This window comes from Gallinula chloropus (genome assembly GCF_964237585.1).
Source record: "Gallinula chloropus genome assembly, chromosome: 14".
Classification (NCBI taxonomy): Eukaryota; Metazoa; Chordata; class Aves; order Gruiformes; family Rallidae; genus Gallinula; species Gallinula chloropus.
In genome coordinates, this window is record NC_140099.1 from 3592676 (window position 1) to 3617953 (window position 25278).

Below are 25278 nucleotides of genomic sequence, written 5' to 3' on the forward strand. Positions count from 1 at the left end.
TAGGGGATTCAGGCTGCCATTTCTAGTGTCCCATCACACAGAGGTGTCTGTAAGTGCTGGCTGGATTTCCTTAAGGATGGAGAAGTCTTCCAAGCTTCGTGGCCAACGAGAACTTCTGCCAAATTAGGTGTGACAGCTACATACAATTCCCTGCTGAACAGGGAACATAAAAATCGTTTGGACAAGTATTTTTGTTTCGTTGTAGAGGCGGGGTTGTTGGTCGTTCCTTGCAGATCGGGACGAGGTGAACAAGAAGTCGTCCCTCACCTCACAGAGCTGAGCTAGGACCAGGTACAGTTCCAATCCACGGTTCTTTGGAGAGCGGGATGCAGGAGAGACGGTCAGGGTCTCATGTTCTTCACATGGGTCCAAGAGTGGGGCCTGATCACCAGTGGGGCTTTCTGTTTCACCTCTGTGGATGGTATGGATTATTTACCTCCTGTATGCACTGTGCAGAGCCAGGAAAGGTTGTTCAGAATTATCTCTGCTTCATGGACATGTTCATCTTGGGACTGATACAGGTTAAAGCATGAGCCTGTCGTGCTTGAGGAAATTCCAGGACTACACAGTGTGGCTATGGAGCAGGTCATGAGCTTATTTCCTGGGGAAGAAGTATCTGAGTAGATGGGTCAGACATTTTCCTGAGCTCTGTAACCAAGGGAATGGACTTGACAGAGAGAGTGTTCAGTTCCAGAAACAACATCTAGGGGAAGGTCTTCTACAGATCTGTTTTCTTACTACTTTTTCACCCTTTAATGTCTTTACATAATACTGCATGCTAGAAAATAAAACCACTTCCAGAGGATAATCCATTGATTGACTTCATTCTTTGAAGGGTGACCTTTGTGCCAGAGGTTACCCCTTCAAACTATGTTGTGACTTGAGAGATTCTTTGATGTATGACACATTGTTTCTAATATTTATTTTTCTTTTATGTTAAAAGTTGATTTTCAATGGTAGAGTTCCCTGGGATCTGCTATCCACCAGCAGGCCATGTAATGATTGTGCTTGGCATGGGTATTATAGGAAAACTGAAAACAATACAGCCTTTAACTGTTCTGAGACTTCTATGACTGTTAGGCAGCCTGGGTCATCAATGATGCTACTAATGTGCCACAATTTCCAGTGTGTTAGACAAACCAGCAGGGCCTGAGCCTACTTGATTCCTTTAAACACATGGCAATGACCCTCATCTTCCTATTTTTCAGGCCCTTAGCCAGATTCTATCTATGCTGACAGTACTGAATTTGATGTAATATACAGTCAGTTTCTAGGCATTTTTTAATGTCTCTAACACTTGTTGCTCAGTTAAAAAGCAGTTAATTTTGTTGCTGTACCACTATATCTGATCATTTTTATCACTGGTTCAGCTAATATATTGCTATTAAGAAAATAAGTCAAACTCAACCGATTAGATGTGATTTTCAGATCTCAATTTCTGAGCATTTAAATCCAAGTGACCTTGGATTTTAATGCAATTAAAACAGAACACACTGTTGCTGCTGAAATTCTTTGTGCCAAGACACTCAGTGATGTATTAAAGATTGCCCTAATGCATGCAGGGTTAATAGCTGCTCAGTTCCATACATCACCTTTGAGTTACTTACAAAATTACCTGATTATTACAGGAAAACGTTCTGCGATTTGCCAATCAGTTGTTTTCTTACCTTTGTTTCTCTGGCCCCCATCCAGTGCCAAATGTAATACTTTTCGCCAGGTCTGCAAAAGAATTCAACACTTAAATGAGCCAAATCCTTCTAAAACTCTGAACAACTTGGGTATTGTGGTTTTTTTGGAAAGAACTGACCTTGATTATGACTGATGAATGTGTCTGAAAACCCAGAGTGGCCTTTATCCACCAAATAAAAAGAGTTATCTGTGGCCTATCACTTGCTAGAAGTTGGGGGAGTTTATTTTCTTTGTTGTCAAAGCTGACAGTTTTTAGCATCTCTGATACCCTTATGGTTATTCATTTAGGAGACGGTCCTTGTTATTCCACCACTAAGACTGTCTAAGCTCTTCACTCAAGTATCAGTCAATATATCCCCGAGCTATAACCCTGAGAAAGTGAGAATCCTGTGTGCTGAAAGAAAATTGCAAATAGTATTCACGATTCACTGGCCTCTGCCCTCATTGTTAACAAGCCTTAACAGATTCTTTAATATTTGCTAAGCCAGCCTGTAGTGTTTTCCAGCTGGGGATGATTTTTTAAAAAGAAAATTACTTAAAACCTTCCTAAAAGATATTGTTTGGACATACTCTTCATCTCTATGGGTTTTTGTTTCGATTCATTTCCTTTTCTTTGAGTTCTTTATAATCTCTGCTCCCTTTAGAGTTTTTTTTTTAAGCTGTTCGAGGGGCTTATCTTAAACCACTTGAGCATGCTGGGGAAATGGATGGGAGAGGAAAAACATCAGGTGGAACCTCCTTGGGAGTTTCATTTTCCCACCGTGGATCTCTAGCAGAAAAGATAGTGAGATACTTTGTACCAATTGCCTGTGAGTCTTCCTGAGCTGGTTACTGCCTTTCCCAACCTCCAGCAGCAACCACAAGCTTTTCACTCGCCGTCAGCATTCTACGTGTGCCACAGGGTGCTCTAGAGATGGCAGCAGTGTTGAATCTGTGCACTGGGTGTCTTGTTGGGGTTTGTTATCAGCTGGGTGCCAGTCAGCAGAGAGTGATAATGGCAGAGCTCAGCAATTGTCTTGTACAGACTTTAAGGTGGTTTAATTTTCTGTGCAGAGAAGGGAAGTGGTAAATGTTACCATGTGCTTTGCTTTCTCCTCTCTCAGCTTTATAGTGGTTCAGGTGGTTCAGTGGTTCTTTGTGGATACATGTGTACTGTTGTTCATGTGTGGCATGGAGCCTTGCTCCTTTTCTGGTAGAAACACAGTTTATACAACCAGGAAAGATATTCCTCTGGGTAGAACTCAACGTTCTTCTCAGATTTTTGCATTGAAACATATCAGGTTCTGTTCCTTTATGCAGCTTGGATGCATAAGGGCTATCTGACTGCAAGGTCAGTGGCTACAGATTTATTACAGAGCAACTTCTGTAGCAGCACAAGCATCTGGTCCCTGCGGACTGCCTGCTCCAAGTCACGTGCACCAAAACCATCATAGTAAAGCATTGCAGTCAGCAAACTTAACATCCTGCCTTGCTTATAAACTACAGGTTTCACTGAGAAAGGTTTTGAAATCTCTAAGGAAATCTCTTCAGAAACTTGTCTTCGTGGGTTTCAATACACTGCTGAAAGAATACACAGGCTAGAACTAATGTCCCAGCTGAACTTGCATTCTGCTAACATGGAGTACTGGAGGCATTTCCCTAGTAGTGAAACAATAGGTTAAGCTTTGCAGGATATCCTCTCCCTTACATTGAATTTCTCTTTTACACCCATGTGTGTGCATTTGTGCACCATATGGACTCACGTACAAATGTGCTGCTACTGGCCTGGATCAGTTGGTATGCTGTCTCAAGAATGCTGAGATCTCAGTAAGAGGAATTCACAGTAAGAATGTCAAATCTTGTATTATCAATAAGGGATCATTTTCAGAGAATAATTACCAGAATTTGAAGTGCCCATTTTATCATTTTCTGCTCTTAGGGTCTTTGGACTATTTATCATTAACTTCCAAATACTTCTGTGTGATCCTGTATCATATTATGTATCTTCTTTGGAAGCAGAAATTGCTATTTACTGTAATCTGTGTCACCAACAACCCCTTTCCATAGTACAACTAATGGAGAAGCTGGTGGCCTCTGTGAGACTCCTTCTGAATTCATGCCATTGGTATCTGTAAACACAAAAAGGGGAGCTGCAAAGTCAGATTGGGGCTCACAAAGTCCTGTGCTTGGAGCATACAGTAACCACATAGCTGAACAGTGAGGTTGTCTCTCTCTCTGCTCTTTTTTTTTCCCCCTACACATATCTACATTTATCTTTATCAGTCAAAGATCCTCTGCCAAATCTTTTCATATTAAGTATTTCCTTTAGGTGTCATCTGGTTCATTTTCTGTTCTAAGTACTTGCAGCATAGCAGACAAGAAAACTGAAATAAAGAATATTTGTTCCTTGGATCATTACTCATTTGCCGCTGTATTAGCGGATAAGTGATGTCTCCATATATCTCCATACCAGAATATGTCATTGGGAGAATCACTTTATCATGACATCAGTAACTTCCTGAATTATGCTTTCTAAGGCTGGCTTTTTCTGTTTGATGGAATTTTTTCTGTCTCTTCGTGTTACGGTGTGTGATGATAGATATGTTTGTTGTGTCTATAAAGAGAGTAATGCTTTGAGTGCTCGCTTTTAATACTCTACATTTAACTCTGTATTTGTGAGGAAACAGTATTCTACTTTGCATCCAAGTGGCTTTTATTCTTAAGGACACAGTTCATTTACACTCCAAAAAACAACGGGTCCATGAGCATCTCTGAATCTTACTGTGACCCCTGTAATTGTTTAACCAGTTTTTTGGCTGCATTTAAGAAATTATACAATTATTTTTCCTGCAGTTTGGAAACTTAAAAGATAAAATTTTGAAAGAGTCATATGTGAATACACACACTTTCCTTAAGAGTATGAGAATTCATAGCTCATGGCCTTGTTAAGTCAAAAGCACTTACATTACTAAAAGTATTAAAGGGATGTTAAAAAACTTATAACCACGATTTAGGCACAAGAGTAGATAAAAATGTTAAAAATCATCAATCATGATGTAACTGAAAGCAGGAATTTTCATTAAATTCCTTTGAGGTGATGAAAGATGACATGTTTCTATTTCATTATAAAACAAGCTTTCAGTTTGATCCAGAAGTAGGGCTGAGGTGAAACAATCTCTCTCAAAAGTAATTTTTGTTTTTTAATGGCAAAAACAAGGTGTGTCCATACTTCTAACAGTATGTAGCATGACTCAGGTAAGTATTAGTTTGTAAAATAGACATTTGCCCCTAATAAAATTATGGCCATGTGATATGGTATATGGTCAACAGTGGTTCAGGCAAGACATTATTACTAATGCAAATGATGCTTTATAGAGATTGTGTCTTGTCAGATGTGTTTATTATTAATTTTTCTGATAAAACAGATTTTTGCAGGGTATTTTAATGTGTTATGTACAATATTTTGTTAGGGAAGAATAGCATTAAGCAAAATTGACTGACTCTGTATCAAATCAAATGAAAAATAATTAGCTGGTAGGTCTGGGAATTTGGTTGGAAGTGAGAAAACCTCATGCTATGGGGAAGTTTCCGAGATACTTTGCTTCATAGTGTTAGGCACAAAAAGCATCATCTCATTTATTCAAGATGACATCAAGAGTCGACTTGGTCATATTCTTTAAACACCTAGATGTGGAAGAGATTTCCAGTGATTGCAGGTCTTCTGTCCAAGCAACATGATGAGATCTACTGACTGTTGGCTGTAAATAATTTAAAAAATTGCTTCAGAAGCAGCACATGTTTTAAAAGAGAGAGTAGCTGTCTGTTGGAACACCTACCCTAAATCCTTCAAAATTCTTAAATCAAGGCCTTATAAGCTATAATTTTACCAGGTATTCTGGGACTGATATAGAAATTGCGAGATGACCCATAGTGGAAGAAGTTAATGCACATGGTTGCAGTAGCTCCTCTTAGCCTCAGACAGCCATTGCACAGAGAATAGGAAAATAATTTATACTTCTTTTTGCATTCAGTATATCTTTAATCACAAAGGAATTTTGATCCACTTAAGAAAGAGAATAAATATTAATTAAACTAGAAATTGTTTACTATTTTCCCATTCTATGCTTTAGGACCCTTAGTAATAGTTTTCTGATTTGTACCTCTTCTGCATTAAACAGGAATAAAAATTGTGGCTTTACTTCAATATTAACATGACCATTTGCATCAAAGCTTAGCGTTACCAGGGTCTCCTCCTGTGTGCTGATATTCAGTGGTAGTTAAGACATTGACCCAATGTCCCTGTCTCTCATACTGCCTGTAGAGCAAGCTGCCAGATTAATTCAATACAATGAGAAATTAATCAGTACTATTGATCTGCAGTCTTCTTTATACAAGGCTTCCAGTGTGCTCTTGATCTCATGCTCTTTTCTATTATTTATCCTTGGAAAACTTTAAAAGGTTTTATATGTTTCTCAGTGCAATCAGCTACCATGCATTGCAGAGATACAAGGATGTTAGTGTATTTAGGAGGATATACAAATATTAAACTCAGAGTTTACAAACTTAACAAGACCCACAGGTTTTCACTTTCTTTCTTCAAGTGTGCTTATGTTACTATTTCAATAGGGAAAGATACTTAAGGTAAGAAATTAATCGAAGGTCTTATTTAATCAGTCTGCTATGAAGACATCTTCATTTTTACAGGACAGTTTTTCACTCACCTTTACTTTACATTTCATAAGGTTTCATAATACTTTCTTTTTGCTCTGAGCTCAAGCTCTTTGGATTTTCTAGCCTGTAAGCCCTCCAGGGCAGGTTACTTACTATATGTCTGTATGACACTGAAACTAAACCTTAGGTGTGTTTGGATACGTGTCGGTAAGTCCTCATCTGCATCAAGACTTTTGAAGACTAGGTTTTCTGGATGCGAGCAAAATGTGATGTTTTCTATTGTGAATGGTCTGTCTTTGCATGTTTGTAAACTCCTTCAGCTCTGAGCGTCTGTTCTGTGCTCCTGCAGGGATTGAGTGTAGCAGCGGGTGGATAGTCTGGGCACCAAGTCTGGAGGGATATCCACAAAGAGGACATAGTTGTGCCACCCGCAGTTCTGGAAAACGAGCACGAAAACTCTTAGGAATGAGAACAGAGTAACAGAATAGTCCCTTCTTCCACATCACACTTCCACCTGCAGTGAAAGCAGTAACTGGGTAGAAAAAACTACCGCAATTCAAGACAAAACTCCCACCAGAAGCTTTATGAAATAACTGGATGGATGGATCTTAAGGTCCACCCAGCCAGATCTTAAGGTCCATCCATTCAGTTATTTCACAGGGCACGCCCTGGTCTGGTGTCACGTTCCCAGCTGATTATCTTTCTTCTTTTTATTCAGGTTCTCTCAATTTGCCCAAAGGACATGAGAGCAGATATTTGTGTGCACCTAAACCGGAAAGTTTTTAACGAGCACCCTGCCTTCCGGCTGGCCAGCGACGGCTGCCTGCGAGCCCTGGCTGTGGAGTTTCAGACGATCCATTGCGCCCCGGGAGACCTCATCTATCACGCTGGGGAAAGTGTTGATGCTCTTTGCTTTGTGGTCTCGGGATCCCTAGAGGTCATCCAGGACGACGAGGTGGTGGCGATTTTAGGTACTGTGATCTCTATTGAATTGCTGGTGGTGTGGTGTGTTTGCCTTTTGCTTAGCTTCAAATGTTAGCTAGTCTGGCCTAACATCAGCTGGGACTATGGGAGGCTAGTCTTTGTCATAAGATGGACATGTTGTGTCTCCTGAGATACAACTCTAGAGGAAGACTCTTCATCTTTTAGGCCATTGGGAATGCTCTTTCTGCCCAGTATGGCTCAATGGTCACAGTTACGGTGTCTCCAAGCAGAAGAGAATGGCATCTGTGTGCCTGACATCTTTTAAGTAGCCTGGTAGAGGAAATGCACATTGGTTTATGTTACTCTCTCAAGAGGATTTCCACATTAACCTTTACACTGCAATTTTCATTTGTCTGCGTCCTAGCCCAGAATAACATCTGCAACAATTCTCTACAAGGAAGCAAAATTGTCACTTGTAGTGTACTGGCTCTACAGAAAATAAATAGTCTGATCTGATTGTACAGAGTGTTAGGGATGCTCCATCTGTCCATCCACAGTCATGAGAAGTTTGAGTAATGGGGGAGCTCCAGGTTACTCACCCTGTCACCCTGCTGTGGTGTCTGGTTTGCCAGCAGTGGGTAGGAAGGAGCCTAATGCAGATTCTTCACTGGTTTGTATGGGATTGGGAAAGCTATAGAAGATGGTGGGACTTGAGTGGTCAGCATTGCTGTTGAGGCAGGAATCATTCTCAGAGGCAAAACAATGTAAGGGGAAAAACTGGTGGCTCTGAATGAAAACCATTCAACGTCTGTCTTGTCTCTTTAAAATAGACTAGTTTATTGTAGAACTTGTCTCCTGTTGAATATCAGCTATTTGCCTTCCCTTAAATTGGAGCTGTGGGTCCTTGAGTGTAAAACCAGTGAGTGCCTTGTCCTAGAGGGCACCCCACTGAAACTCTGTATGAGTGGCTCCAGAGGACTACATGGGTTGGTCCCTCTTGTGTCTCATGGGGACAATCTCTGGGGCACGAGGGTTACACTTGGGGGTTGCACTGGCATGTGGGAAGACAGCAGACGTGGGGAGTCAATACTGGTTGTGAAGCAAGGCTTCAGCTCCTTCAGAGGTGGCAGCAAGGGGGAGGAGAAATGAGGACAAGCGTGCAGCCAAAGGAGACTCCTGATGTGTTGCCATAGAAGCCTGTGTACATACATGTCTTGCACTGGGCACGTGTGCAGGTGTGTGGATGGGATAGCATGGGGACGGCTCCCTGAAGGCATAACCCAGGTCCTCCCAGCTGGAGAGTGTGAACTCACAAGTAGGCATACCCATGCTCTTTTAAATACCTGCTGCAGCTTTCTGTGTGCTGGTATGTACCAAAGTGTGTTAAAAGAGAAGTTTAATGAAAGAATGAATCTGTTCCTATATTCAGATGTGAAATCATTATGGTGAAAGTGCCTAAATCTGCAATTTCCATAGTAAAATATTCCTTGTACTTAGCTCACTGGACCATTTAATTTTTATTATTAATCTCAGTGATGGTCTTATATTTTCTAACAGCTATTTAAAAAAAGAAAAGCTTTAAGAGGAAGTAACAGCATTTAAACAAATAAATGGTTTTCTGGGTATTATAATGAAAACAAACAATAAATATGTAATTTACTGAACTGGAAGCCATCACTAAATGGATTACATGCAAAACTTTATTGCATTTACTAATGAATATTGTGTGTTTGGAATGACAGTAAGAACTTCTTATTTCCACATTGTAGATGTAGTAAATCCAGTATCTGTGTTATTCTCCATTTGGCTGGAGAGACCTTTAACCATATCTAGTTAAGGGGAATTACCTTTAATTACCCAAAGTGGCTTCAGCTCTGCTGTGGCCGCTGACAGGCGATTCACTGACTCAGAGCTGTGTTCATCGTGTACTGCAGGGACAGGCAGAATATGTAAATTTAACTTAAAGCAAAACTGCTTCCCCTGCATGCTGAAGTTTTTTCATGCTCTGACAGATATTTAGCAGAATAGTGAACTGAGTAATTATGAAATGTCGTATCCTAAAAATTCACTTGTGGAAGAAAATCTCTCTGAGATGTAGTTGGAAAGACGTTTATAGCAGCAGCTGTGGCACCTGAAACACCGACTGGAATAGTGGCTGCAGATTAGGTGGTGAAGAATATAATTTCTATCTATCTGTTCTGCCTTGAAGTTCAAGCAGAAGGAAAGGGAATCTACCTAAATGTAATACAGATTTAAAACTGCTGCTTAACGTAAAAACCTCTGTAGCCTGCTTTGAATACTCCAGCATCTGCTGTCACACAGGGTTTCCAAGGGAAAGGCAATTTATGGGGTTGTATACAAGTCTGTCCATCTTCCCAATCCCCCAGTAGTAAGCCAGACTGGAAATGGGATATATATATCCTTTGGAAAGTTGTCCTCATTAATTACCTTTATAAGAGCAAGAGTGTGGCGGGACATGTGGTCTGCCAGCCCCTGCTCCTTGCAGAGCCATCCATTTCCTAAGCTTGCCTTGGAACTGGCACTTTGCAAGTACTGTTTTAAAAACGTGGTGTTACTTAACAGGGTAGTGTTGATTGCCTTGCTTAAAGAGAAAGGGGGAAGGTGAAATATCCTAGAAAAGTGAATCAGGTAGGGACACCAAAATAGGTTAAAAAACATGTGTCTTCCATCTCTTACATTTGTGCTTCTGTCTGAAGCGCAGGGCATTGTTCTCCCTCGGGTCCCAGCATGTTGTTTTTTCCCCTTCTCCATTTTCCCTTTCCACATTCCCTTCCCTCACAGCCACGGTGAGTTGGCACATCCAGCCTCTCTGCCTGCTGAAACGGTGTCCTCAGGAGACTTGGCATCCCATCCAGGTGCTTTCTGCAGGCTCCACTATGGAGACAACCATCCTTTGATTCAGCAGCCATTCTCCTGGTTCAGCAGCCCCAGAGTCCATGTTTTGCTCGAAAGCAGGTGAAACCCAGTGACTGGCAGGGCAATGCTGCAGCACGATGACATTTTGTTCTCCCCTGGTTTTGTTTTGTTCTCATTTGTGCGTAATTAAATGCCCAGCTGCTGCAGTAATCAGCATTACAGAAACTGGTACAGTAAGAGACTGAATCCAATTGTAGATCTGCAGTTTATAGGACTCATTAATGAAGATACCCAGGTGCCCCATTACATTTCCCTCATTAGTGATCTCCATTTCTTGAGGACAGTCTCCCACCTTCTACAGGTACTACAGAGACCACACCATGCAGAGCTGGTGGGATGGGGTGCTGCTGAAAACAAGACCCAGTCATTTTGACATAACTCATCCGCAGTTGCCAGGACAATGGAGAAGGGGAAGCAGCCTTGTCTCTAATTATTAAAACTTTCCTAGCAAGCAAGGTGACCCTGAGAAGGCGCATCAGTAATTTTCCACCGTCTCAAGCAGGAGTAAACAATTTAACTGCCACTGCTCTGCATGGGGAGGTGTTATCAGCAGAGGAGTCTCAGGAAGGACCGGGGGTTTGAAGTCCCCCAGGCTAATGAAACGAGGCATCTGCTAGCAGAGGGCACCTAACGATTCACCCCGCTGCAATTAACCTGAATTTGCTCCTGGCGAGGAGTTTCACTAAGTGGCGATGCCAACCAAGTGTCTATAGAAGCCGCTTTCCAGCTGCTGCTGTTTGCACAGCTGACTGCCTGAGCTCTACAGTAACTTAGACCGGGCAGATTGATTAACTAGGTTTAAAGAAGTCATTTTGCCAACAGAGAAATAATGAGCCGCCACGTTCAGATGTTGACTGTACGAATTGATCAGAAATATTGCTCAAACTGCACAGTGATAAAAATATATTGAGCAGTGCAATCCAAGGGGGGGCTGCTGCTGAATGAATTCAATTTTGATAGTCAAGCCAGGATGGATATAGATTTAATTGCTGCTGTTTCAGCCACGCTTAGGGTCCTGATCCCACATGTATTCAATTAAGTTGCTATTTGCCTTCTATGTGTTGCATGTTAATTCGCAGCATGTTCTGTGTGTAGTCCCGGTGCAACCTGTTGTTTATTGGATTTATTGTTTTTAGACAAGCCAGAGTTTCATTTATTAAAGGTCTACTTCGTGATTTATTTCTGAATGCTTGGTCTGGGAAGAGAATATTATGCAGTGTCAGAGGAGTTAAGGAAAGCAAGAGCGCAACTGGCATTTCTTCTTAAATTTGATATGACAGCTGAAAATAAGGATGAGGCTTTTCCTACTCTTCATCTTAATGTGTTTGGAGGCCAAAAGATTAAGTGTCCTACCAAATCGTGCGGGCGAAAAATTCTTTGGAGGCTGAGCCAGTAGCAGGTCCCATTTCTGTGAGCAGGAGACCCGGATGCTCCATAGCTCTTTGGTGTTGGGGATCCATGCATCAACGTTTCAATTTTCCTTGGTGTTATACAGCCAGGTGTGTGCTGTGTGCAGGCCAAGACAGACTGTATGACATGAAAAACTGTCAGTCTAATTCCATCTTGTAGTATTAGTAGGTAATTCTGTGATTTTTATTAGTTTAATTAAAACTTAGGTTGCTTCTCAAGTGGAAGAAAGGTGGCAGAATTTGCTCTTGTGTCAAATCAGCTCTTGTGATTTCATACTGAACCTTTTTTTTTTCATGTGAAGTAAACCAAGGCAGGTTAATTGAGAGTTTCCCCAGGTTAGTAACTTGCACCTTGTAGCAAGTTACTGAACAGCCTGTGTCCTGTTCCATCCATAGGAAAAGCACCTTTGGTTCCAATGAGTTAAAACTCTAAATTAACTAAGGAAATGGTGGTGGATTTTTTTTAGCAAGCAGGACTGCAGTAACTAAGGTGATATGCAGGTAGCTTTTTTTAAGTGATGAATCTCAAAGTATTTTGAAAAATACTTGAAGGATAAGTGATCTGAGAAGCTATGTGACGTGCAGCTCAGCACCACGAAGTTCTTAAGCGTGTGCCTTGGAATAAGTCATATCCTGCAGGTCTGGGTTGGCATATGTAATATCATGAAAAAATTAGTCCTACTGATGCTTGTTCAGAAGTGTTATTAGCTCTTTCTGACAGAATTGAAGGGAGCATTCAATTTTTCACATTATTTTGTAAATTTATAGTATTTTTTCCCTATCTGCATGATAGTTAACTATAATAAGAAGCATCAATCTTAATTTAGTGCCAGCTGGTGTGTTATAGATGTGATCTGCAGCCTCCAATGTCAGAAAGATTCCTTTCACTGAATTGAAATGTTTTTGAATTAGACCTGCATGCTTCACTGCCAAACCCAGGAACTCAAAAGTCTTGGCAGCACAGGGAAAAGAAATTATTTTTAAAAATCATGCAGTGCACTTCTTTTAAATCAAACTAAGGGTTTAAGATAATCTGATTTACCTTATGAGTTTTGAAGATGGTCGGAATGGTCGTGCTTTCAAGTTTATTTTCTCCATCAGGAAGGACAGGGACTTATTGCTGTATAAAATCAAAATGGAGATATCCTGTCTCCAGGAACTGGGGCTTCTAGAAAAATATGAAGTACTGGGAGACTTGCACTAAAAGTGAGAGAGATGGGGACCATAAACCCTTCACTTAGAGGGGAATATCTATGTAGACCTTTCACTCTTCTTGCAACAGTCCTGAATGCTGGAAGAAAGGTAGATTTCTTTTGTGTTTTTAGGTGTAGCTGGGGAAGGTTATATTGTGTTAAATAATGCAAAGTACCTTTGTCACAGTCCCTTGTTATTTTTCTTTGTTGGCTATTTTGACAATCTTTCAAATGCTAGAAAAGCTGTTTTTCCTCCTCATTCTGCCCTTTCACATATTGATGTGCAGTCCTGTAAAGCTGGTTAGTGCTGAGCTTTGGTCTGGTTTTCAAAGGAAGTTCTGGCCCTTCTGGATGCCCTGGGAAACACTGAGGTTTTGGCTAACACGTTCAGAGCAGCCCTCTATCACAGCCTAGTAGTCATCTCTATACATCATAGATTGTGTATACCAGAAGCAATGATGTCTTAGTTATCAGGAGATAACTGAAGAGTTTGCACCACCACATCACCCCCATCTTCACCAGATCCTTTCTTCAGACATAAACAGCTCTATCAGCCAATCCCAGAAGTCCAGCCAGCTCAGTAGCCTGTCTCCAAAAATGGCCAACAGCAGATGTACAGGACAAAGTAGGAAGATGAAGTAAGCAAACAATGATACCTCCCCTGAACATTCTCCACCCCTCCATTAAACTGGGTTTCAAGATCTTTCTCATCCAGAAGGAAACCTTTTGCATTTATTAGTCACAGAAGGATTTTATTCCATGAATACATCCCATTGTTTTGTAAATCTATGCAACCATCCCCAGTATCCCATGGCAAGGAGCTGCAGGGCTTACCTACTCACAGATCCATCAGAGATCTTTGTGCTGCTCTGGGTAACAGGAGCCAATTCCCTCCTTGCTCATTGGATTTCTGTATCAGTTAGAGATAAGTCTGTCCTGCAGACAGAGGTGTTACTGCAGATGTATAGACACAGACAGGTGTATTTGTATGAATATACATAGCAGTATATGTAATTGTAGCTGCAGAGACTTGATATTTCATTGCTGACACCCCCCCCTCTGTGCATGCTGCCATCATGTCATGGCTATCAGTACCTGAGCTAATTATATGAATGTTTTCTTCATGCAGTTTTACCAATTCTGCATCAAAATCAGCCTCTGCTTTTCATAACATAAGATTGGAGCATGTAATAGTGGACAACCTACATTATTCATCACGTCTGGCTTTTGCTATTGCGACTGATGGGAATTTGGAGATGTTTTAAAATGAGGGGAAGGGTAGCAGGCCTGTTAGCTAAGATTTTACAGCACAGAAAAGCACCCCTTCACCTTAAGAAGTCTTGGTTCCTTTTATGTGTTTTTCCTCAGTGCTCTTTTTTCACCGAGAATTGATTCTTTCAGTGCCTGCCCAAACTTTCTCCCAAAGGCCCCATCAAGTTCTCATGTCTGCTGGGATATTTCGTAGCTCAATTTCTGTCCCTATCTGAAGAAGGATAAATTTCACCTTTACACAGGTATATGTGGATTCTGAGACAGTCTTTCCTCTCTGATTCCAAGGACCCAGCAGAGTATTGACCATATTTAGGTTGACACCAGTGTAGCTGTTTCAGCAAAACTTATGCCTGTCACCAAAACCCTGCACACATTTTGGTTTCCACGGTTCTCTGAGTCCACAAACCCTTACACTCTTGTTCCTGCCACCTTTAGTCCAGCAGTATCCAAATCCTAACACTCCTTCCCTTTCCTCATAACAACTGCAAAACGTATACATGTTTCCCACTCTCATTTTCTGATGTTCCTTTTTCAGTGATGCTTCGGGCACTGTGAGAGCAGGGGTGGGAGGACTTCCCAGAGCTTTGCCTCTGTTCAGGAGAGGTGCTTTAAGACTGCTCATCAAATTCAAGAACCTTTAAACACATCCAAGATTTTATATCTGAAGTATATGTATAAACCACAATGTAAGAGGAGCTTATAGCTTCACCGTTCAAATCCAGGGACTCATGGAGGAGTGAATAGGTTCAATCCATCTTGTCCCAGCCTTCCTGAGGGACCCAGGGCAGTTCCCTGCCTCACTGCTCTGAAGACAATGAGAAGATCTTGAGTGTATACCAACAGTGATTTCCATTGGGTACACATTCTGTAACACACCATCGTGAAGAGTTTCAGAGTGAGCATCCACTGCTTTCAAGCTCTTGTCTTAAATTAACTGTGTATTACCCAAAATTTGGAAGGAAAACAAGTGTTTTGCTCACATTTCAGTGGGAAAATCGTAATAGTGCCTACAATTGAATTCTTTTTCATGGCACTCTGCAGCCGCTGAAAGCAGGACTCCATTCTGTCTCATGTCCACCTCAGAGAGCAAATCCATTAAGCAATTTTGTGCATTTCAGAAATGGTCTATTTTCTATCAATTATGTAACTCTGCTGAGTATGTCTGTAAACCAGGTTTTGAACTGTGGGTATAGACAAGGACAATTAACTGCAGAGGGTAATTTCAAAACAGTACATTAGATAAATGATATGTTACTAGGAAATGCTTTGTGATAAGGAGAGCACTTTAAAGCAACTCATTTTAGAAATTATACCAGCTGTATTATGTATTGTAGTTAATTTTAATTACATCAAAATATGTAGAATTAAAAGCAGTTCAATGAGAATGCAGCTATAACCCTTCTAAAGAATGGATCTGATATATAGACTTTTGTTAGGAAATAAGAGCAAGGACTAGCACATTTTATTTTACTCTACGTGAGAAATGTTAGATATGTTTTCCTGGATGCAATACCTAAACCAGAAATGGAAATAGAGAAACAGACTCTATGACCCCAAAAAGTAATAAGGTGAGATAAATTACTACTATGGTTTGTGTTCCAAAAATAGAGCTGAGCGAAATATTACAAGTTCTTAAAGGAGGAAATATTAGAATGTATTACCATTTTTATCCCAGAACTATAAAATCACTAGCCTTCACCAAGGGGCTGCTTGAGGTACCTGAAATCAATACCACCACTGACTGATTGATCTTAGTTTCCTTTTAATAACTGCTAAAATAAAGAGCTTGGGGTCTGAAACAAAAAACGCCCATGGTTTTTGCTCCAGGATTTGAGGTGTCCGCCACAAACCACACACTGTGTGCCCAGCTGTGGCAAGAGGCAGCTTTTGGATGTTGCTTTTTGCTGTTGCTGCTACTTCTTCTCAGAGCAACCACAGGGTCCAAACTTGAAAGCATCTCTTCAGTCTGCATCCATGCTCGTGTTTTGCTTGGGTGAGGATGGTGGTTTTGAATCTGATGCCCTGATCCTCCTGACATGTCCTACGTCAGTGTCTAACATGGCTGTTTGGGGGTGTGGATTTCTTGCAGAGGAAGGGAAAATGGGTGATGTAGAGGAGCACATACCATGCAGATCTTTAAAACGTGCAGGTCCTCTGCATCAGCTGTCCTGCTACACTGCCTGCAAATGTAGAAAAAGCTTTAGGTATTATTTTCACATCCCTTTGAAGTTATTTGTACATGCAGGTGTCTAAGGTGTCAAACCTTTTCTTACTCAGCAAACATTTAAATACAGATTTAATAGTAAGCCTCTACTTAAGTGGATCTGTTCACGTTTAGAACTAGACTTTTGGATGTGTTTAAGATTTAGAGCTGGTTATTTAGAGGTTAAAAGCCTCAGGGAGGATTTTGGTGGAGTTTTCAGGAGTGTTGCACTCACACCGAACTAAAAATGTTTAAACATCCTTTAAAATATGGTCCTTGGGCCCTGGAAGCTGACCTTTGTACCACACTGCAAAACCATGGTGATGTTGGAATCTAGATGTCATAAGCTTCTGGTGAGCACAGGGCTCCTAAGTCATTAAGGAACAGACCCTCAGAAATATTCAATCACCTGAACATTAGTTAAGTGCTTATTATATTCAGGAGCTTTTGAAAATTCCATTACCTGCGTCTTCAGCTACAAGGAGACCTTTGCAGTCTGGCTTTTATGCTTTGTGACACTTCACAGAGCACACTATAAATATCTTAAAAACCTGTGGCTACTGCTAAGGGTACTCAAGTACCTGTGATACCTTTAAAACTTTTACCCTTATTAATTTTCACAGTGGGGAAGCTTGTGTTGGAAGAAGTGGAAGCGTAAGAGAGTTTGGGAAGAAACCACGTGTGTGCTGAAGAGGACGGCGTCAGCATTACCTTCTAACCAATGTGTTCTGCTGTTTTTCAGGTAAAGGTGATGTGTTTGGTGATATCTTCTGGAAGGAAACCAGTCTGGCCCACGCATGTGCCAACGTGCGGGCGCTGACGTACTGCGACTTACATATTATTAAACGAGAAGCCTTGCTGAAGGTGTTGGATTTTTACACTGCTTTTGCCAACTCCTTCTCCAGGAATCTCACGCTCACCTGCAATCTGAGGAAACGGGTAAGGCGACAGCTCTTGTTTTCCCCCTGCCTCTCACAGACAGATCGCGCGCTCTGCCAGGCTGTTTGCAGCGTTTAGCGGCCCCCAATTTACTCTTGATGTTTTCAGGTCATTGCAGATTAACTGGCTTTTCAATAAATGGTGTCACTGTTTGTTAATGATGGCTCAATAAAAGTTTCCCGTAGATTTGCAGCTCTGAGAAGAGTCCTAGCAGGGTGACATATGAATTACATTTCTTTTCCTCCTCTTCACAGTTGCTGGGTTTTGGCTTTTTTTTTTCCCCTCCATTGCATAATGTATAAAGTTATATTTTATAGTCTGATTGAATCCGGAGTCTGGTTTCCTTAGAGGTGAGGTTTCATCTCTCACCTGCTAAGATATAGGTCAGAGGATGGTCTGATGGATCTGCGTGGCATAGACCATCAGAGAGAAGTTTATTGATGCTAAATAAATAACACGTACTCAGCAAAAGTATGTTAATACTTCCTTCTCTCACTTGCATAGTTTAGAATTTTAATATGGCAAGGTTAATAAAGCTTGGTAGCATTTTTACATTCACAGCTCACTTCTTTAACCCTCCTGCTCATTTTATAATCAATCAGCAATGCTCACTATCCATTAGGCCTTTCAAAGAACACTCTAAAAATTAATTAGCTGTAAGGACGTATCTTGAAAACAGGTTAAGGGATTCTTTCATTCGCATTGCGGCTGCAAAATTTAATCTTTATGATGTTTTTTTCAAGATTGATGAGGGTTATATAAATTTCGTTTGCATAGAGAAATCTCATAACAATGATTTATAGATTATTGAGCATTAACTGTCATCCTCTAGCTGCTGAAAGGCATTATTCTGTGGCTGTACCTAGGGCATCTCACCTGATAATGTACCAAGGCTACCTAAGTGTTTCACAACACAGTTTCAGTCTTGACAGTAACAGGAGTTCAACACAACTAGAATTTTACTTCTCTGAGCCTCTCTAGCCCTGGATCATCTTACAAATGCTTCTTTCAAAGCAGTTAATTTTCAGTGAATTCCTGGTGCTCATTAATATACCAAGTATGGCACAGATGCAATGGGATTAAAGTCCCCCTCTGAGCTGAACTATAACCAGGTTTGGTTCCAGTTTGTCAGCCTACCTCTGACTAGAATCTTGCTATGTCTGCTTCAGACCTGACAAAGGGCTTTGGGACTTCTGGTTTAGGGTTTATACACTTCTCCATTGATAACATGTCCCCCAAGCCTTGTCTTCAGCATCAGCCCCTTGCCGTTGTGCCTACCTGTGGCATTGCCATCAGCTACAATCCCATGATGACACTTCTGCTCAGGCATTACTGATGGAGATTTCATGGCACAAGTTAATATCACATGCCAAAATGTTTTCTTTCCTTCCTAAACTGGAGAACTTCAGGTAGCTTCCATTAGCCATGACAAGGTTGTGTTCAGCAAAAACATGTGCAGATTTTTTCTTGACAGGAGACATGCTGGAGTTCAACTCCACAGACCAGAGACGCATATGGAGAATAGCCTCCTGGCTGGGTTTTCATGGGTTTTCTTCTTCCCTGCTGATATTTTTTTAAGAAAAATTGGTTCCTCTGCAGGGCCCTGCCACAGGGAGACAATCAGGTGGAAACACTGCTGAAGGTCAGGTCCCCACTACAGATATCTGTTGTATATATTAGTATTATGTACATGGACTTTGCCACAGGAGCAGTTCCACAGGAGAGTTAGGCTTGTTCAGCCTGGAGAAGAGAATGCTCTGCGAGACCTTACAGCAGCCTTCCAATACCTGAAGGGGCTACAGGAAAGCTGGAGAGGGACTGGTTACAAGGGCAGGGAGTGATAGGACAAGGGGGAATGGCCTTAAGTTGAAGGAGGGGAGATTTTGATTAGATATTGGGAAGAAATCCTAAGGCACTGGAACAGATTATCCTGAGAAGTTGTGAATGCCCCTGGATCCCTGGAAGTGTTCAAGGTCAGGTAGGATGTGATTTGGGACAACCTAATGTAGTGGAAGGTGTCCCTGCCCATGGCAGGCTGTTGGAACGAGTTGATCTTGAAGGTCCCATTCTAACCCAAGCCATTCTATGAGTCTGTGTGAGGTTATTACATGAGAGTGGATGCAGACTTGAAGAAAGGTCATGTTACTGTGTTACATGCAGGGTGCAGTTCACTAAAAGCTGGGTGGATGGGTGATGTCCAAGCTAGTCACTGGTGATCTTTATAGCCCGTGAGGAATGGTTCCCCCAGAAAGCAATCATCCAGCTCTTCTTCAGTGTCCAGTCTTGAATGAGAAAATCATCCTTTTACTGTTGACTTTTGAGAGAATTCTCGATTGCTAACTTTTAAATACCTATGATACATCAGATGAACTCCAAATATGATGTCTCCTACAATTTTTCTCGAGACCTGTTTTGGGAAAAGTCTGACTTCTAGTATTGCAGTAAGTTGTGCAGAGCTGGAGCCTGCTTTGCAGAAATCCTACATCTTGTTCCTAGGCACAAAGTAGATCATGCTACTTTCCACACCAGGGACACGATCTAAGTCCTGTTACGTAACATTATTCAGGGGATTGTTTCAAACCTTGTATCTGCTGAAAGGATACGTGATTCCCTGTTGGGCACAGATGTGTTTGATGGTGAGTTCATCTCTTAGGAAAGCAGCGCCATCCAGGACAGTTTCATCAGGCGAAGAGAAAGTAGTTGTTCAGGCACTGAGGCTGGGCTGACAGCTGCACTGTACTGCAGCAGCTTGTGCTGGAGTCATTTAATCTAAATGGAAAGAAAATCATTGTCTCCTTTAATTGATTTCAATAGAAATATACTGAGCCCTTTCTCTATGTAGTCATCACTCGTAAGGTTTGACATTTAATTATAACAGAAATACTCTCCTTGCGGTTCTGCGCTGAAGAAAATGGATGTTCTCACTGTCAAAAATATAAAGACAGGGTCGTTCTTTCATCAGGTCTGCTCTTCAAAATACACATATATATATGTGTGTGCACACCCCCCTGTTTGTGCTGCGTTGTCCCTCAACGAGCGCTTAGTCCATGGACTGCAAAACAATTTAGACATTCAAAAGGCTAATAAACTAATAATAGGACTGAGCACAAAAGGTTAGTTCCACATGTCAGGGAAGAGAAAGTCATGCTGAAGTGGGAAAATAATGTTTTCTCACTCCCAAATAACATTTAGAGGCCTGGCATGTTGGATGACCTACTTAAGGCATCTGCTCAGCATGCTATTATCAACTCTGGATTTTTGTTTTCTTCTTTTCTGTGTTAGGTAGCTTAGCCATCATGCTGAATTTTTGAGACCTCACAGTGAGCGTGCCTGCTAGCTTTTCAACCTGCAGTCATCTCTCCTGCCCAGGGTGGCGAGATGATTTTTAATTGGTAATTGCAAAGTATTGCAGCATATCAAGTTTTGTGCTCTGAAATCTTTATGGTGTATCTAACGTCACTAAGGCACACTCCAAGGCAGACCCCAGACTTTGAACGGGTTTTTTTCCAAACAGGGAAAAATAATTAATCTGGAAAGATACTCCTTAAAATCAGAGAGATTACATTGCTGCCTCTGAGGACTGAAAGTTACGAAGCAGTGTTTATGATGAGTCTTCAAAGAGTTAATTACTGCTTTCTGATGTTGCAAGAGAATATTAATAATGTTGAATTCATTAAGAGCCTTTCAAGATTTCACACAGCTAGAGGAGGGTCTCTCTGCAAGCTTGAATTTGGCCTGAGGAGGGGAGCCAAGACAGATTCCTAGGAGGCTCAAACCCATGTAAATAAATGTACGTTTTATTGATGGTCAAAATTCGGGAAAGAAGGTCAACATCAACCTACCAAATGTGTTCCTGCAGAAAACAAATGTTCAGCAGAATTTTTTTAAGCTTTTTTTTTTTCTTTTCTCATCATTGCTTCCATTTACACTAGCTAACATACTAACTCCAGCTAACTGCTAGATCAACATTGCCTATGCCAGTGCAAGAAACAATCAAACTGGAGTTTTGGCCCTTCTGAAAGCTAAAATTCTCCTGTGTTTTAGCAAAGCATAGATTTCCCCAGGAGCTTTTAAGATACACGGTCACATACTGCTGTTTTCTACCATGAGCTGTATCAAAGAACTGATTCAGGAGCAGCCAAGGAAGAGGACGATTGTCTGTGTAGGAGCTCTGGCACATTAGACCTGTGAAGGTGTGCTGGAGAGTGAGCAAGGAGAGATGTAAAGAGAAATGACTGCCTTTAAGGCAATGAAATGTCATCCGGTGCCCTGTGGCACTCTTGAAGCCAGGGACAGCAGGGTGAGTGACTGAAGTTATCCGATTCCTCCAGCACAGTGTGAATCTCTGATGCTCTTTACTGGGTGAGGGTACCAGGCTGTCATAACCCGCACGTCCTCTGTTTTTCTTTCTAGTTCAGATTAGAATAATTTATCTTTAAGTCGTCTGTTTCTGTTTCTGCTTGAGGTTTTAATGAATGGCGTGTTGTTTCTTGACTGGATCACTCCTCATGTCTGTCACATAGCCTGAAAAAAGCTTTATTTGAACTCCAATTCCACATTCGCGTCTCCTGAAAGTGAAGGTTATACCAAGGTTCCTTCAGGATCCCCCTTCTTTTTCATTTTTAAGCCTCTCCAGATGGCATGTTGTATTAGTGAGTGTCCTGCTGCAGAAGCAGTGTCAGAGGCAGAAAGCACTGCTCTGCATGTTGGCCCTTGCTCCTGAAGGTTGCACGTGTTCTGGTGAACCTGAGGACTTTCACAGGTTTTGAGCTCTGAGAGCCCTTCACAATGAAGGCAGCTTAATTCAGAGCTGTTTGCACTTCACCAGCTGGTGCTCACACTCAGCCCTGATCAGTTGTGGGGAGTGACTTGCTCACGTGGGAAGGGATCAGAGCATTGTCCTTGAGTAACTGTGGCAGACAGAATGCTGTGGGGTAACTGTGGAGCAGGATGTGCTGAGCACCTCCTCTGCCCAGTGGTCCATCTGCACTGGCAGGGTTTTCGCCTTTTCTGAGTCTGTAATTGGGAGCTTTCTGCATATGGGACAGCCACGATGGCAAAACCTATCTGGGAAAGACAAGGTTTTCCATCTTTATGAACAGAGAGAAGCGTGCTAAGGGAGCTGCTGTGACTAATAATATACATCAGCTGGTGGGGGCTTCAGTGGGGTCCTGGGTTCCTGTACTATGATAAGGAATGTGCCCACCCCCAGGCTGCTACTCATTGTGTCTCACACTGTACTTTTCTTCTTCCTCTGCTGGTTGGAGCCAGTGGCAAGGGTCCCAGGGAGTGCAGGATCAAGCCCCTGTAAGGGCAGATCCAACAGATCAATTTCTATTATGGCTTGTGTAGCCAGCAGGCTTTTGGCATGACTCAACTCGGAGTTTGTTTGTAACTCAGTGGCTTTCTCAAGCCTATTGAAAATTAATTTGATCAACTTCTTGATGGCAACATGTGTGGCATGTTTCCTTTACCTGTCTCTATCCTTTCAGGGACGCAAAGCATCTGCAGACTAATGTGTCCTGATGCTTGCTGCCCCTAGCCAAGGCAAGGGGACACAGAGGGGTTTGTTCCCCAGCCAGGCATGGTGTCACCCCTCTTCACTTCTCCAGGGCAAAACACAGAGTGACGTTAGTCACAGCTCCTAGCTCTGCAGCCCATGACGTGTTTGGGTATTTACAGCTCTTGCTTCATTACTGCAGAACAAGTAACTCTCTTGTGACCATAGTAAAGGACACATTTCTCAGCTGTCTAAGCCAAAGGTCTCACCTCTTACCTTTCCTCCTCACTCTCTCCTCACCTGTAGCTTCAACAACAGTAATATGCCTCATTCCTTTTCTTTCTCCATTTTTTTTTAAATAAGCACTAAGCTCAGCTCAGTTTGGGCATAAGGGGGGGAATTTACCTCCTCATGCTCCTTCTGTAGAGCTTGCAGATTAGACTTGCCTTTAATTTCACCAAATTACTTTCTCCATCTACATGTGAGAATAGCAAGATTGCTTTACCTTGTCTCAGGATGCTTCTGCCCTTTCCTGTCCTTCTCTAGTCTTCAGTTATCTGTTGGGTTGTTTTCTTTGCTTATATGAACATGTTGTTCCAGAAAGTGAAATCTTAGAGCTATAGCTTAGCTGTAGCAGCAGTTTAGCATGATTACAAAGCAAGTAAGTTATGCCCTCAAAATCAATATGGTTTTATTATATTCACATCCTAGCCGACTCTGCAGGCCCCATTCAGCCTAAAGACACTTTCATTTAAGACAATTTAAAAAATATATAATTATTGTTTAGTCCATTACATCCACAGCTATCTCCAGATATGTTATTGGAAGTTTTCCTGAAGAAAATATTTCCTAAAGGACTGTTTCACTGATTTAGATCTAGTACCACCTCTGATGGCATCTAGGCTTGTATATGGAATGTGCATGGGACAGATGAGGCTTCAGACATTCAAATAAATGTGGTCTTGTCCAAACTGGCAATTGCCAGTGGTTCCTGCCTGGTCCATGCCCAGGAATTTCTTGAGAAACTGCTAAGAGGTCTGGGTCAAACCCGTGTAAGGAATTTATCAGTATGGAGAATGGAGTAATTCCATGTGTATGTGTAGCTGTGTGGTTACTGAGAGCCCAGCACAGTCCATGCTACACCACCTGCTATCGAGCCCCCCATGCGATTCCTTCTAAGTGAGGATTACACATGTGAGGCTAGAGGTTTTTTCCTGCAGCTCTTCCTCTCTTCTCCTGCTCCCCTGAGCAATCTCTTCTGCCTTTGCTCCTCTTTGGGGGCATGGGGATTTTTAAGTTTGAGGCAGTCAAAGCCAGGAAGTTAGTCCTTGGAGGACCATGCATGACTTTGCTAGGTAGAAGAGCAGCATAAAAATTCAGAGAGAAATCTGCAGTAGCATTAACTTCGCCCCTCTGAGCCTCTCTCCCAGATGCCATGGGACAGCTGTCTGAGCAGAGCAATTGCTGTACAAACTGGGTTTGCTTTCTCACTTTGGTTTTGGTAGCTGTGAATCTGACTCTTTCCTGCATGCCTCCCTCCCTTCCATCACCTCTTTTGCCACTTCATCACCTCCCTTGCAGTGTTCTCTTGTGGACACCCTTCGGGTCATACGGACCGTGGGAGATCAAGGATATGGGAGCATATGCACCTCTGAACCTTTCCCTGGAGGCACAGAGGGAGCATGTGGCTTTCTCTCCTTTGACAAGCACAGCGTGCTCCTTTGGCTGTGACAGCATTCATGGATGGGTGCAGAAGTGGGTGAGAAACCTGCAATTGCTCCTCTCCTTGCCACCTCAAGGACTTGGGTGTCTTAATGAGCGTTTAAATACTTACCCGAAAATCAGGGCACTGTGTATCCCCCGGGGCTTTTGGGATGCCTGGGGTAGTAGGGATTCATGGCACAGCCTGGATTAATGCATTTTGCCTTTAGATTGCAGGCAGATGCAGAGATTAGCCACACACTATCATCCTTAATAGCGTTTCAGAGCCACATTAATGCCACTGGGTACCAGCAGGCCCCCCTCTACTCTGGATATAATCCCTACATTAAATACCTTCCTCAGAGGTCCTGACTACGCTTCTATAGGAGTGAGAGGCAGAGCACCACCAACTCTGTTAAAAGCAGGACTGAGCCCAATTCTGATAATCCTTTGGCATTACAGAGGTAGACTTGCTTTTTCCTGGGCATGTGGCTTTTCTGTTTAAATCTAAATCAAGACAATATTTGATCTTGTTTGTCAGGCTATTACTTACTGTTGGTTTTTTTTGGTGAGAAATGCAAGGCAATTTAGTGTACTTTTCATTTGAGGATCTTTGAACAGTATGGTATGGCTGCAAAGAAAAATAATGATGTCTGTTGATGTGGCGCTTTCTGCATGTGGGGACTCAGCAGCCGTTACAAACGGCACTATGCTGATCTACCCCAGTGAAAGGCATGAGCATCTCTTCAGGCAGGCAGTGTGAGAGGAGTGATTTATTTGTGTGCAGAAAGATCATTACACAGGAAATGTTAGGGATGGTCAGCATACATAGGAAAACAAAGGTGTAAGCTGGCCACGTTA

At 42.0% G+C, this 25278-nt stretch overlaps 1 protein-coding gene across 1 annotated transcript in view; it reads left to right on the plus strand.

Moving 5' to 3' along the window:
- KCNH5 (potassium voltage-gated channel subfamily H member 5) overlaps positions 1-25278 on the plus strand; it is a gene marked incomplete at its 3' end in the record, with an annotated part of 151145 nt that overhangs the window by 106847 nt on the left and 19020 nt on the right. Inside the window, exons 9-10 of the mRNA XM_084270540.1 lie at positions 7058-7310; positions 17020-17216. Of these exons, the coding sequence (XP_084126666.1) occupies positions 7058-7310; positions 17020-17216 (450 nt within the window). The remainder of the gene's footprint in view (positions 1-7057; positions 7311-17019; positions 17217-25278) is intronic.